Genomic DNA, 14,878 nt, shown 5'->3' with positions numbered 1-14,878 from the left:
TAAGATTTTATTTATTTATTTATTTGACAGAGAGAGACAGTGAGAGAGGGAACACAAGCAGGTGGAGTGGGAGAGGGAGAAACAGGCTCCCCGCTGAGCAGAGAGCCTGATGCGGGGCTCGATCCCAGGACTCTGGGATCATGACCTGAGCCGAAGGCAGACGCCTAACGACTGAGCCACCCAGGCGCCCCTCTCTTAACGATTTTCTTAATATTTTTTTCTATCTTTATTATAAGAATATAACATATAATTCATATAACACACAAAATATGTGTTAATCAACTGTTTATGCTATCTGTAAGGTTTCTGGCCAGTAGTCTATTAGTAGTTAAGTTTGGCGGAGTTGAAAGTTATATGCAGATTTTTGACTGCGGGAGTTCAGCACCCCTAACCTCCATATTGTTCAGGAGTCAGTTGTATTTTAAATTTCTGAATGAAGGAAGCATTATATTGATTTGTTGATTGCATTCTAGCACAAACTCCATGTTGCAGACCAATAACAAAACTACTTAAGATAGGCTACTTTGAATAGCACTAATCTAAATCCATAAATTTTAGGTTAGTATGGATTTATTTCCTATCCTTGAACATAACTACCTTTTAAAAGAGGCCTATAAACTTGTCCAAGGTAATTTAATTACATTTATTTCATGTTTCCCTTTTAGCATCTTCTGGATTTTTCTCATTAATATATTTCATCAAAAACTATTTTGAATGTAGGTCTTTGAATGGTAAACCTCCTAAGCCTTGAATACTTGAGAATATTTTTATTGTACATTCATATTTGAATGATAGTTCTGCTACATTTAGAATTCTAGGTTTTAAGTTCTTTTCATTTAATACTTTGGACTTACAGAAGCAGCAATTTTATATGTTTTAAGTAAATATTAATATACTTGGTTATGTTCTTGCTGTTGAAAAATCTGGTGGCATTATGATTCTTACTCCTTTACATGTTATTTGTTCTTTCTGGTTGGAAGCTTTAGAATTTTAATTTTTCTCTGACTTTTAGTCTTATATTTCCCTATAATGTATCTAAATAAGAGTTTTTCCTTTTTCTCGGGCACACTGTTGGCCTTTTAAGTCTAAAATCCTCTATCTCCAAACTCATCCAGTATAAGCATTAAATATATATAGCTTTTTGTATGTCATTTATATCTCCATAGGGTGTTTTGTTGGTTTTTTTTTTGTTTTTTTTTTAAATACTGAAGTCAGGGCACCTGGGTGGCTCAGTCGGTTAATACGTGTCTGCCTTCGGCTCAGGTCATGGTCCCAGGGTCCTGGGATCGAGCCCTACATGGGGCTCCCTGCTCAGTGGGGAGCCTGCTTCTCCCTCTTCCCCTTGCTTGTGCTCTCTCTCACTATCTCTCTCTCTCAAATAAATAAATAAAAATCTTTAAAAAAATACTAAAGTCTTTTATCTTTTCTATTTTTTAAATTCTGGGAAATTGATTTCCACTATTTCTTCAAATAATCTTCATTTAATTTTTATTTCTCTCTCTAGGACTTTTATTATTCCAATATTAGCATCTTTGACTCTCAACATTTCTTTTATATTGTCTGGGCTTTTGTCCCTTCTTCTTTCTGGGAAACATCCTCAATATGGTCTTCTAAATTGCTTAGTTATTCCTCAGATGTATCCATTCTGCTATTTATCCCACCAGTTATAACTTTATTTCAACTACAATATTTTTCAACCTAATATTTTTGTTCATTTCTTTTTCCTTATTTTCTTGGTCTTATTTTGCATTGCTACTATCATCTCTTATCTCATAAAAAAATCTCTTTTCAGGCTAAATTTAACTTATTTGTCCATCTGTTCTGGTATTTCCTTTTCTGTAGGACTCTGTAATCCAGTATGTTTTTCTTTGAAGTCTTTGTTCTTCTTAAATGTCTCATTATTTTGGCCTGTAAACGAATTTTCCCCTGGTGGTATCAGCTGCTGTTTCTGGCAATGCAAATGGGTGAAGGTGGACCCCAGTCTGGTTAGCTCCAATGAGGTCAGGGAGTTGGGTTCAGTCCCAGATCTGCCATTTACTGGCCTTGTATCTATGGATAATTTATTTAACTTCTTTGGGCCTCAGTCTTCCTTCATCAATAAAATGGTGATAATAATAGCACCTGTCTGACATTTAAAATGTCTGTTGACCCAGAATATAATATGTGTTACTGTGTGGGGTTTTTTGTTGTTACTGTTTTTTTTTTTTACCTTATTTTTTTTTTATTATGTTGTGTTAATCACCATACATTACATCATTAGTTTTTGATGTAGTGTTCCCTGATTCATTGTTTGCGTATAACACCCTGTGCTCCATTCAATACGTGCCCTCTTTACTACCTATCACCAGGCTAACCCATCCCCCCACCCCCCTCCCCTCTAGAACCCTCAGTTTGTTTCTCAGAGTCCATAGTGTTGTTATTGTTTTTTTAAGATTTTATTTTTTTAAGTCATCTCAGCACCCAGTGTGGGGTTCAAACATACAACCCTGAGTCACATGCTCCACCAAGCCAGCCAGGTGCCCCAGGCTTATTGTGTTCTATTAAAAAAAAAAAAAATTCCCATAGATACATGACCTGCCAATAGATTCTGATCTATTTGTCTATCTCTGGTGGCAGTAGTTACGTGGTTTGCTGCCCTGTTTCTCTATCTTAAAGTCCTCCTGGCAGTCTTTGTTTTAGCCAAAGACTAAATTAGCCTCAAAACAAATCCTGGAGTCAACTGTTCCAAGAGTGGTAGGATTATTCCATCATCCATTAATTAATGTCCCAGCTGACCTTCGACACTCACAATTCCTCTTTGTCCCCTTGGTGGTGAAGTTGGGGTTATCCTGGGAATCTGCTGGGAAAACTCTTCCTCTCTCCCCCAATCCCAGAATTCCTTTCTATCATCTATAAAGGATTAGGAGTTTCCTAGATTTGTAAGATTTTTATCATCATCCTTTACTATTCTCTTTGTGGCTTCTGTAAGAATCTCATTGCTCTGAGGTAGGCATGCCTTTCCCTTTCCCACTGGCTGTTTTCTAACATTGTATTGGATTTGTATTTTAAATTTTTCCTGCCATATCAGTGGGATATAGAGAGAAAGGAAAGGTGGACAATTTTTTTCTGTCAACTATATTGAATTGGAGATCTTTTTAAAAATTGTGGTGATGGTTGGATTAAATAAATATTAGCAAATAAGGAATAAATTGTTTATATGTTACCTCAGTTGGCATTTTTTTTTTTTCTTTTTGAGAGAGAGAGACAGAGAGAGAACAGGGGAGGGGCAGAGGGAGAGTGAGAATCTTAAGCAGGCTCCAAGCTCAGCGCAGAGCCCCAGGTGGGGCTCGATCTCACGACCCTGAGATCATGGCCTGAGCTGAAATCCAGAGTCAGATGCTTAACTGCCTGAGCCCCCAGGCGCCCGGCAAATATTTTAAAAAATTAAATATAAAATATACTATAATATAAATCAGCTTTTTCTAAAGTATAAACATTTTCTAAAACAATAGTTCTGTGGGGGTATTGATAAAAGTCAATGTAAAAAAAATAGATTCTGTGTCTAAATAAATTTGGAAAATGCTGTGTTAAGCAAATAACCTTAATCTAAGATTTTTCAGAACCTTAAATATGCTGATGCATTGGACTTTCCAAGATGGGAATGTAGCCAGTAAATGATCTTTTCTGATGCAGTTGAGACTCGTGATTTGTCAGTTAATTTTCAAAGTTCATTTAAGTTAAGGATTATAATAAATAATGCATATGAACATTTAAACTTAAAATATTTGAATATATTTTTATTTAATGATCTTTTGATGAAGAATTAAGGCTTTTGCTTAGACTATGGGTTTTTTGATTGGTGATCTTTTTTATCTTGTATAAACCATACCCACAAATACACCACCCATAAAGATTTACCATTCTGGGGCACCTGGGTGGCTCAGTTGTTAAGCGTCTGCCTTCGGCTCGGGTTGTGATCCCAGGGTCCTGGGATCGAGCCCTGCATCGGGCTCCCTGCTCAGCGGGAAGCCTGCTTCTCCCTCTCCCACTCCCCCTGCTTGTGTTACTGCTCTCGCTAACTCTCTCTCTCTGTCAAATAAATAAAATCTTTAAAAAAAAAAAAAAAGATTTACCATTCTGAATTCTTAAACATGGAACAAGAACTTGTGAACCAATCTAAGTGGAGAGTGATTTAAATTTTTTCAATCTCTTCTAATCTTTTACATATATCTCATCTATACTTGAGTCAAAAGCAGTTTTTTTGTGTTTTGTGGCTAAAATTTTTAAAGCAAATCTTAAGTCTTTCTAAATTATTTAATTTTCTTAAAGCAACAATTATTTTTCTTCATACTCATAATGGTTCAAATAATATCTGATTAAGTTATAATATTATAACTAATCCAACTGGTATAAATAAGTTTTAGAACAAATACAATTGACTCTTTGTATTAACTCAACTGGTGGTAGAAATGGTGTACAGGTATTGTGGAAAATAGCCTACTAGCTATGAGTACTCAATATGCTGTGGAGATGGCATGTTATACAGAAAGAAGAACATTAATTAATCTAGAGCATCAGTTAAGTAGAAATCTGTTAAGAGAACTTGTATTCTATCCACAGATTGCCAACTTTATTTGCGCATGAAAACCATTATATGGCAGAGCATCTTTGTAGACTAATGTTCTACCTTGGGAAAGTCTGATACAGCTATAAAGTTGTTTTATAAGAAAGATGAGTTAGATGTTATGTTGCTTTATTTACATTATTTTTTAATATAATCATAAAATAACTTTAAAAACATAAAAGTAATTGCATTAAAACATGAAAATGTTACTTATTCAGATCTTAGTTTGGGTGGCATCTGGTAGATAATAACTAATTTTGGTTTTTGAGAAATAACATATGACTAGGCATGTAAGAAATCCAAAGTAGTTTTGAATTGAGCATAGTTCTGAGTTCTTTAAAAAATGTTTGTCTTGGGTGCCTGGGTGGCTCAGATGGTTAAGCTTCTGCCTTTGGCTCAGGTCATGATTCCAGGTCCTGGGATCGAGTTCTGCATCAGGCTCCCTGCTTCTCCCTCTGCCTCTCTCTCTCTCTGTCTCTTATGAATAAATAAATAAAATCTTTTTTTTTTTTTTTTAAAGATTTTATTTATTTATTTGAGAGAGAGAGAATGAGAGACAGAGAGCACGAGAGGGAAGAGGGCAGAGGGAGAAGCAGACCCCCTGCTGAGCAGGGAGCCCGATGTGGGACTCGATCCCGGGACTCCAGGATCATGACCTGAGCAGAAGGCAGTCGCTTAACCAACTGAGCCACCCAGGCGCCCATAAATAAAATCTTTAAAAAAAAAATGTTTGTCTTTTCAGATGATCTTTGGGTGGTTTCAAAAACCCTGGACTTTGAATTGGATACTTTTATTGCATGTAGTGCTTTCTTTGGACCATCATCTATCAATGAGGTGGAGCTACTACCTTTGAAAGGTTATTTCCCCTCTAACTGGCCCACTAACGGTAAGTGTTATCATGCCCATATTAATTTATATTAAAAGAAGAATGATAGACATAAGATGCATTGTGAGCAAGGATGCTAACTTTGTGTGGGATTATTTGATTAAGGCCAACAAAAAGCCAACCCCCTCGGGGCGCCTGGGTGGTTCAGTCGGCTGTGTCTGACTCCTGACTTCAGCTCAGGCCATGTTCTTAGGGTTGTGAGGGTGGGGCTCTGCACTGGGCTTGGAGCCTGCTTAACATTCTCTCTCTCCCTCTCCCTTTGTTCCTCCCCTCTGCCCCCCTCCCTGGCTCACACACTCTCTCTCAAAAAAAAAAAAAAAGCATCCATCTCTATTTCCTGAAAATATGTGTAAAAGTTGAATATATAAATATTTCTGCAGTTCAAGTCTCAGAGGGCTAACAATATAATAAAATCTTGAACCCTCACTTAAGTATTTGTTGAAGTTGATTTGTTTTTTAAGATCCATCTATTTATTGGGGCACCTGGGTGGCTCAGTCGGTTAAGCGTCTGCCTTTGGCTCAGGTCATGGTCCCAAGGTCCTGGGATTGCGGGAGGCCTGCTTCTCCCTCTTCCTTTCCCCCTGCTTGTGTTCCCTCTCTCGCTGTCTCTCTCTCTGTCAAATAAATAAATAGAATCTTAAAAAAAAAAAAGATCCATCCATTTATTATTTGAGAGAGAGATAAAGAGAGGTGGGGGGGCATAGGAAGAGGGAGAGAGAATCTCAAGCAGACTCCACACTGAGCACAGAGCCCAATGCGGAGCTCGATTTCACGACCCCGAGACCACAACCCTCAGCCGAAACCAAGAGGTGGACACTTAACCGGCTGTGCCACCCAAGCTCCCCTAAAGTTGATTTTTATATAACTGATTTTTAAAAATATAAACATTAAAAGTATAAATAAGAATTTTCTTAAATCATTTCTTACATTAAGTTCTGATTCTCTTGTTTTTTTTAATTCTTTTGGTTTATTATTCTAATAGAGTACATTTAGTAAACACATCATTTCTTTTTACATTGAGAAGGTCTTGCAGATTTTGCAGGGATTTTGCCAGCAGTGGAACAGGAAGGTATGATTTTTATTTTGAGAAAGTTTTAATAAGATAGTAGGCTACCATCCTTATTATTATTATTTTTATTTTTTTAAAGATTTTATTTATTTATTTGACAGAGAGGGAGAGACAGCGAGAGAGGGAACACAAGCAGGGGGAGTGGGGGAGGGAGAAGCAGGCTTCCTGCCGAGCAGGGAGCCCGATGCGGGTCTCGATCCCAGGACCCTGGAATCATGACCTGAGCCAAAGGCAGATGCTTAATGACTGAGCCACCCAGGCACCCCCCTCCTTATTATTTTTTAATAAAGGAAGTTTTAGTAGCCTGAATCCCTATCCAGTTCTAAGAATCTATAGATTTCTTTATACATCTTGATCTCTGGAATAATTCCTGATAGTTGAATTTGGTCTATAATTAGAGACACAACATTTAATGATTCACTTCAAGTATTTTTTTTTTTTTTAAGATTTTCTTTATTTATTTGTGAGAGAGAGAGAGCAAGCACAAGCAGAGGGAGAAGCAGGCAGAGGGAGAAGCAGGCTCCCTGCTAAGCAAGGAGCCCGATGCGGGGCTCGATCCCAGGACCCTGGGATCATAACCTATGCCGAGGGCAGATCAAAAGTTGACTGAGCCACACAGGCATCCCCATTTCAAGTATTTCATATACATTTTTAACTTTTGATTTTTTTCTTCAAGAACTGAAAAAGCTAGTCAGCTAGCTTGAGTCCAGTAAAAGCCTAATTACCTAAACATTTGTTACTTAATATGTCACTTTCATATGCATATTTTCATATTTGTTGCAGTTCTTTCCCCCATATCAGCATTCTAACTTTATGCTTTCCATATTTTCCTATAAAATAGTTGAACAAATAAAAGAAAATGTTCAGAAATTACACAAATAACTACTGTACAGCACAAGATGGTATGCTTATTAGTTGGAACTGTCAAGCAGTGTCACCATGCACTAACTCAGAACAGTTGTTCTTGCTCATTAGCTGACGTATAGAAGTCTATATTTTATTTAAGTTACGCAATTTATGGATACCCATTATGAAAAGTATGAATAAGCAGGTAGTATTGTAGTTTAATGGATAAAAGGACCTCCATATATACTTAAGAGTTTATTTTATGTCATGTAATTAATTCAGTAGCCGAGCTCTGAGTTATATGAACATTTGGGGAGGGGCGGAAGGCAGAGGGAGAAAGAATCCTAAGCAAGCTCCATGCCCAGCACAGAGCCCAAGACAGGGCTCGATCCCATAACCCTGAGATCACAACTGGAGCTGAAATCAAGTCAGATGTTTAACCAACTGAGACACCCAACTGAACATTTTTAATAGTTTTTTTATGATCCATTTTTTTATATTAAATGTTCATTTTCTGCATTCTCTCTACAGTAGTGGTCCATGCATTGTTGGTTTGTAATGCTAGCACAGAGCTAACCACTTTGAAAAACATTCAGGACAACTTTAATCCAGCTACTCTACCTCTAACACAGTACTTGTTAACAATGTAAGTCATTATTTTACCCTTGGGTCATTGGTATTCCAAAATGTGACTAAATGTGAATATGAAAATGAAATCAAAGTACATTACATAAATTTTTGCCAACAATATTCTTATTATCTTTCAGAGACCATGAGATTACTGTTTGTCAGTAGTTAAAAATAAAAGGATGTTACTGCAAATTTTTTCCATTTGTCAAGGAATAATATTTTAAGGACTTTTTTGAGTGTTAATTTTTTTATTCATCTGTATTTTTATGCCTCAAATGATTTAATATCTAAAAGAATCCTTTTACAGGTTGAATTCAGTAATGTATATTGATGCTAACTTTATTCTTGACATAACCTATAACTTACTTTTAATTTTTCAAGTACCATACCCCTTTTTAAAATATTGGAAGTGATATTCTATTAAATTCACTAAAATGGTAGAAAAAGTATAGTTTCTAATTTGGAATTTTATGGAAGTTCTAGGTAAAAAATTAAAATCCTTCTGATTCCATTATATTATTATCTATCTTTGTTATTTAATCTATGAAATGAATTCATTCTATATAGAATTTCTTTATAGAAATTTCTTTATAGAAATAGAAATAAAGCCAATTTATTTATTGCAGTATTACCTGAAATAGAGGCTATATTAATTATCTGTCAGCCTTATATAGTGGAACATGAGCTTTAAAGTCAGTGCACCACTTACTATCTGTGTGCTTTTTGGGAAAAAATTTAATATTTCTGTATCTTTATTTGGGGTAATTACTTCCTAATGTTGTTTTTAAGATTACATCAAATAGTATGTAAAATGCTCAGCATAGTACTTGCACATAGTTGATGGTCAACAAACGTTAGTTCTCTTCTCTTTCCCCCTCCTTCAGATTGGGGCATATATGCATTTATGCCTTTAAAAAAATGTTCTCTGGGATGCGTATGAAGTGAAGGATAAGCTATGAATAGGTTTATTTACCTATTTCAAAAATCGCTTATTTTTCTTTGATTTTTTTTTTTTTTTTTTTTTTGCTGCCTTTATACTAGGTCTTCATCAACTATAGTTAGCAACAGGAGAGTCAATAAGAGAATATTTATCCCACCAGCCTTCTCAAATATCAACACAAAATTTGAACTTCTCAGCCTAGAAGCAACGTTGCGGTTAGCTAGTGAATTAATTCAGGCACACAAGTTAAATAAGGATCAAGCTACAGCTTTAATTCAGATAGCTCAAATGATGGCATCCCATGGAAATGTTGAAGAAGTGAAGGAACTGCAAATCCATACCCTCCCTATCACGATCATACATGGTAAGAAGTAAGAAAGATAATAGTTCTAGTAAATATCCTGTTATATAAGCTTTTGTAGCTTAGCCTGCTTGTAATTTCCTAGTCAGACAAGATTCCAGAAAAACTCTACATAGATTATTTTTAATCTGAACCTACTTTAGTAAACTATTAGATGAGAGCAGAACTGACCACCCTGAAAGGGAGAATAGGCAGCGTATCTGATGAATGAGTAGCATCATGCACTCATTATTCACAGCATCCAGATGTGATCTAGGTATCCATGTGTTGCACTATCAGAGTGGACTTCAACTCTGAGCAGCAAAGCCTTTTATTAATTCCTAGTTAGTTTACTCTTTCATCCTCCCCCAGCAGCTATTCCAAACCTTCATTCTCATAACCCCTCCTGGCCCCTGCCCCACTCTCTCTGAAACTGATCTTGCCTCTAAAACAGGAAATGGAGCTTATAACAGAAACTCCTCTCAATATCCTGCCATCCTTCTCCAATTTACCTAAGTTTGAATCTATTTTTTAACCCCGTTTGGTTCTGTCCCAGTAAGGGAGCTTTACTTTCCCCTCTTAGAGCTAATTATTCTATTTGGATTCTGTCACCCCTTTAGCTCATTTCCTCTCACAGACCTCCACTCCAGAGCTGTTTTGTGCTACTTTGAGGATTTACATCACATCCACCCTGTTGACCAAGCTAGATGTCTGGGAGTCATCCTTGATTACTCTTTCTCCCTAGATGAAGTGACTCTCTTAATCCTCCTCCTACTCTCTTTTTATCTTCCCTCATCAGATCAGTCACTGAGATGTTTCCCTTCTAGTGTCTACCTTTCTTTCATATCGGTTTTCTTCTCTCCAGATCACTAGCATCCCCTCAATCCCAGCCTTCACCATACCTTCATATGGCCTACCGGTGAGAGGGTGGGCTCTCAAGCTAGAATCCTGGGTTTATATCCTGGTTTTTTTATTTATTAGCTATATGATCTTGGGCAGGTTACTTATCTTTTTAATTTTCTGCCTTGTAACGTGGAGTTGATAATAGCATCTGTCTCTTAGGATTGGAAGATTAAATGAGTTAACTGGTTGGTAAAGGTCTTAGAACAGTGCCTGGCACATGGGAGGCACTCAGGAAAGTTAGCGTGTATTAGAGTATTGTAACAATATTGTAACAATTACTGTCACGCCACTTTCTAATTGATCTACCTGTAGTTTTACCTTTCTTAATATTTTCACTCAAGTAGTTTTTACAAAATACAATCTGCCCAAGTCAGTTCTGTTGCTTAAAATCCTTTAGGGACTGTCCCTGGCCTACAAGACAAAATTTAAACTTTTTAGCCATACCATGCAGAACTCTTATGATTTATCCTCTTGCCTATCTTGTCAGCCTCGTCTCTTGCCTATTTGCTATAGGCTGTATAGAAATAGGTAACATCTACATACTTTGTCATGCCTTTGCCTAGAATGACCCTTTCTTTAAGTCGTCTGGATATCTTATGCTGAAAGACTTAGTTCTGCTACTTCTTATTTTTAGGAAACGTTCCCATCTCCACCAAAGCAGAAAGGAATGTTCTTTTTTTAATTAATACCATAACAGTGTTACTTACCATATTATTTTATCATTGTTCCTTTACTTTATCTGTTTTCCCAACTAGACTAGGGTCTCATTAAATGTGGAGATCTTTGGTTATCTCCTTATCCCCTGTGCTTAGCACATAGTGGCCATTCAGTGAATGTTTTTTGAATAAATTAATTTAAACAGAGGAGAGAGGAAGGCAGATGGATGAAATGTTTCTTGTGCTTTCAGAAATTTATTTATGACACTGCCTTTATTTTTTCCCCTTCCTTCAAAATAATTAGGTGTTTTTGGATCAGGAAAGAGTTATTTGCTGGCAGTGGTGATTTTGTTTTTTGTACAGCTATTTGAAAAGAGTGAAGTTCCTACAGTTGGAAATGCAAGACCATGGAAACTTCTCATTTCTTCTTCGACTAATGTAGCTGTGGACAGAGTACTTCTTGGGTAGGTATGACTAGTGTATTTAAGTAGCTAATATTTTATTATTTTATTTTATTTTTAATTTTTTAAAAAGTTTTATTTATTTAGTCTCTACCCCCATTGTGGGGCTTGAACTCAGGACCCCAAGACCAAGAGTCACATGCTCCTCCGACTGAGCCAACCAGGTGCCCCTAAGTAGTTAATATTTTAGGTTATTGTTGAGAGAGGCAATCCGTCATGGGCCCTGAGTGTCCATGCACATTTTTGCTGGGTATGTCAAAAATTCCAGGCCTTAGTCTCTGACTCAAGAGCCAGCATCAATAAACAGTAATAAACTAAGTTTATTAGGTTGTAAGTAGGATAAAATCAAATACCAAACCTGACCATTTTGGCACAAAGATAAGATACCCACTAAAAATTAAGTTCAGTCATGTAGGACTAAAATGTATATTGTTGAGGGAGGCGATCTGCTCTGGGACCCTGAGCATCCCTACTGGGATGCTAAGGATGCAAGGCCCTGACCACTATTACCCAAGACATTTCTCAGTGTTATGTTTGCAGCAAGCAACCTTGACTGACAAGGTAGTATCTCCCTCCAGGACAAAGAGCAGGTTTGCTTGCTGATTGTTACAAGAATAGTGGCTCTCCAAGTTCAGTGTTCTTTTCTGCAGCTCAGCACATTGCATGTGCAGGCATCCATCTGGACCTTCTGTATCTTTCCACTGGACTTGGGGGCCAAGGGAAACCAGTGCATATTTGTGGATGCTTATGCTGTTTCCTGTGCCATGAATAAAAGTCCTTTGTCTCTGACTCAAGAACCTTGGAAGTAGGCTAAAATCGCAGAACCAACTTATAGGTTATTCTCTTATATACCTGTCTGTATGAGCATATAATAGTAAAATAGCTGATCAGTTTAGTCAAATTAAGTTTTTGATTTTAATAAGAGGGATATAAGGAAGATAATCACAATCTGTCCTGCAGGTATAAAATTTTTGTGATTGTGTAAAATTTTATTAAAAATGCAAAGAAAGGGGCACCTGTGTGGCTCAGTCAATTAAGCAGTTAAGTATCTGACTCTTAGATTCGGCTCAGGTCATGATCTTAGAGTCATGAGATCAAGCCCTCTCTGGGCTCCACCCTCATTGTGGAGTCTGCTTGTTCCTTTCCCTCTCCCTCTACCCCTCTCCACACTCGCATGCCCTCTCTCTTTCTCTCTCTCTCTAAAATAAAATAAATACAATCTTAAAAAAATTTTTTTTTAATGCAAAGAAAATAGTACATATTTTACCAATATCTCAATGTTTAATGATCTGAATTTTGACATAAATGACAAAAGTTTGATTAGGAGAAATAACTCATTATTTCAAAATGTATAGGCTTTTTAAAGATTAGCTTTTATAATTACATAAATGAATGCTTAAGGTGGAAAATATGCAGACTATACAGATAATATATTTCTTTACAGATTTTTTATGCATACACACATACTCATTTATTTTCCAAACTTAGCATTCAACATAATGTATTATTTATTTTGTGTCCTGTTTTTTTCACATAAAGATTAAGTATTGGAGTGCCTGGGTGGCGCAGTTGGTTGAACGTCTGACTCTTGGTTTCAGCTCAGGTCATGATCTCAGGGTTGTGGGATCCAGCCCTGCATGGGGCCCTGCGCTCAGTGTGGAGTCTGCTTCAGATTCTTTCTCCCTCTCCCTCTGCCCCTCCTCTGCTCTCACACTCTTATCTCTCCCTAAAATAAATAAATAAAATCTTTTTTTTTTTTTTAAGATTTTATTTATTTATTTGACAGACACAGTGAGAGACGGAACACAAGCAGGGGGAGTGGGAGAGGGATAAGCAGGCTTCCCGCGGAGCAGGAGCCTGATGCAGGGCTCGATCCCAGGACCCTGGGATCATGACCCGAGCCGAAGGCAGACGCTCAACAACTGAGCCACACAGGCACCCCAATAAATAAAATCTTAAAAAAAAAGATTATGGTATCAAATCCTCTTAGAAAACATAATTTTTCTTAGCTCTGTCATATGCAATGATCTGCTTATACTTTTTTTTTAATTTTATTATGTTATGTTAGTCACCATACAATACATCATTAGTTTTTGATGTAGTGATCCACGATCCATTGTTTTCATATAACACCCTGTGCTCCATGCAGTACGTGCCCTCCTTAATACCCATCACCAGGCTAACCAATCCCCCCTCCCCCCTCCCCTCTAAAACCCTGTTTGTTTCTCAGAGTCCATAGTCTCTCATGGTTCATCTCTCCCTCCAATTCCACCCCCCCCCATTTTTCCCTTCCTTCTCCTAAGGTCCTCCATGTTATTCCTTATGTTCCACAAATAAGTGAAACCATATGATAATTGACTTTCTCTACTTGACTTATTTCACTTAGCATGATCTCCTCCAGTCCCATCCATGTTGATGTAAAAGTTGGGTATTCATCTTTTCTGATGGCTGAGTAATATTCCATTGTATATATGGACCACATCTTCTTTATCCATTCATCTGTTGAAGGGCATCTCGGCTCTTTCCACAGTTTGGCTATTGCGGACATTGCTGCTCTGAACATTGGGGTGCATATGGCCCTTTTCACTACATCTGTGTCTTTGGGGTAAATACCCAGTAGTACAATTGCTGGGTCATAGGGTAGCTCTATTTTTAAATTTTTGAGGCACCTCCACACTGTTTTCCAAAGTGGCTGTACCAACTTGCATTCCCACCAACAGTGTAAGAGGGTTCCCCTTTCTCCACAACCTCTCCAACATTTGTTGTTTCTTTCCCTGTCCATTTTTGCCATTCTAACTGGTGTAAGGTGGTATCTCAGTGTGGTTTTGATTTGGATTTCCCTGATGGCTAATGATGATGAACATTTTTTAATGTGTCTGTTAGCCATTTGTATGTCTTCTTCAGAGAAGTGTCTTTTCATATCTTCTGCCCACTTTTTGAATTGATTATTTGTTTTTTGGGTGTTGAGTTTGAGAAGTTCTTTATAGATTTTGGATACCAGCCCTTTATCTGTAGTGTCATTTGCAAATATCTTCTCCCATTCTGTGGGTTGCCTCTTTGTTTTGTTGACTGTTTCCTTTGCTGTGCAGAAGCTTTTTATCTTGATGAAGTCCCAAAAGTTCATTTTTGCTTTTGTTTCACTAGCTTTTGGAGATGTATCTTGAAAGAAGTTGCTGTGGCCGATGTCAAAGAGGTTATTGCCTATGTTCTCCTCTAGGATTTTGATGGATTCCTGTCTCACATTGAGGTCTTTCATCCACTTTGAGTTTATCTTTGTGAATGGTGTTAGAGAATGGTTGAGTTTCATTCTTCTGCATGTGGTTGTCCAATTTTCCCAGCACCATTTATTGAAGAGACTGTCTTTTTTCCATTGCATGTTTTTTCCTGCTTTGTCAAAGATTATTTGACCATAGAGTTGAGGGTCCATATCTGGGTTCTCTATTCTGTTCCATTGGTCTATATGTCTGTTTTTGTGCCAGTACCATGCTGTCTTGGTGATCACAGCTTTGTAATATAGCTTGAAATCAGGCAACGTGATGCCCCC

General features: G+C 37.2%; 1 protein-coding gene across 1 annotated transcript in view; it reads left to right on the top strand.

Annotated features, from left to right (window-relative positions):
• Window positions 1-14,878, top strand: part of ZGRF1 (zinc finger GRF-type containing 1) — a 96,975-nt gene that overhangs the window by 58,950 nt on the left and 23,147 nt on the right. Inside the window, exons 19-22 of the mRNA XM_032401119.1 lie at window positions 5,346-5,489; window positions 7,936-8,050; window positions 9,076-9,338; window positions 11,178-11,337. Of these exons, the coding sequence (XP_032257010.1) occupies window positions 5,346-5,489; window positions 7,936-8,050; window positions 9,076-9,338; window positions 11,178-11,337 (682 nt within the window). The remainder of the gene's footprint in view (window positions 1-5,345; window positions 5,490-7,935; window positions 8,051-9,075; window positions 9,339-11,177; window positions 11,338-14,878) is intronic.

Source organism: Phoca vitulina, unplaced genomic scaffold, assembly GCF_004348235.1.
Source record: "Phoca vitulina isolate PV1807 unplaced genomic scaffold, GSC_HSeal_1.0 scaffold3, whole genome shotgun sequence".
Classification (NCBI taxonomy): Eukaryota; Metazoa; Chordata; class Mammalia; order Carnivora; family Phocidae; genus Phoca; species Phoca vitulina.
This window is presented reverse-complemented; position numbering and strand designations above follow the sequence as displayed.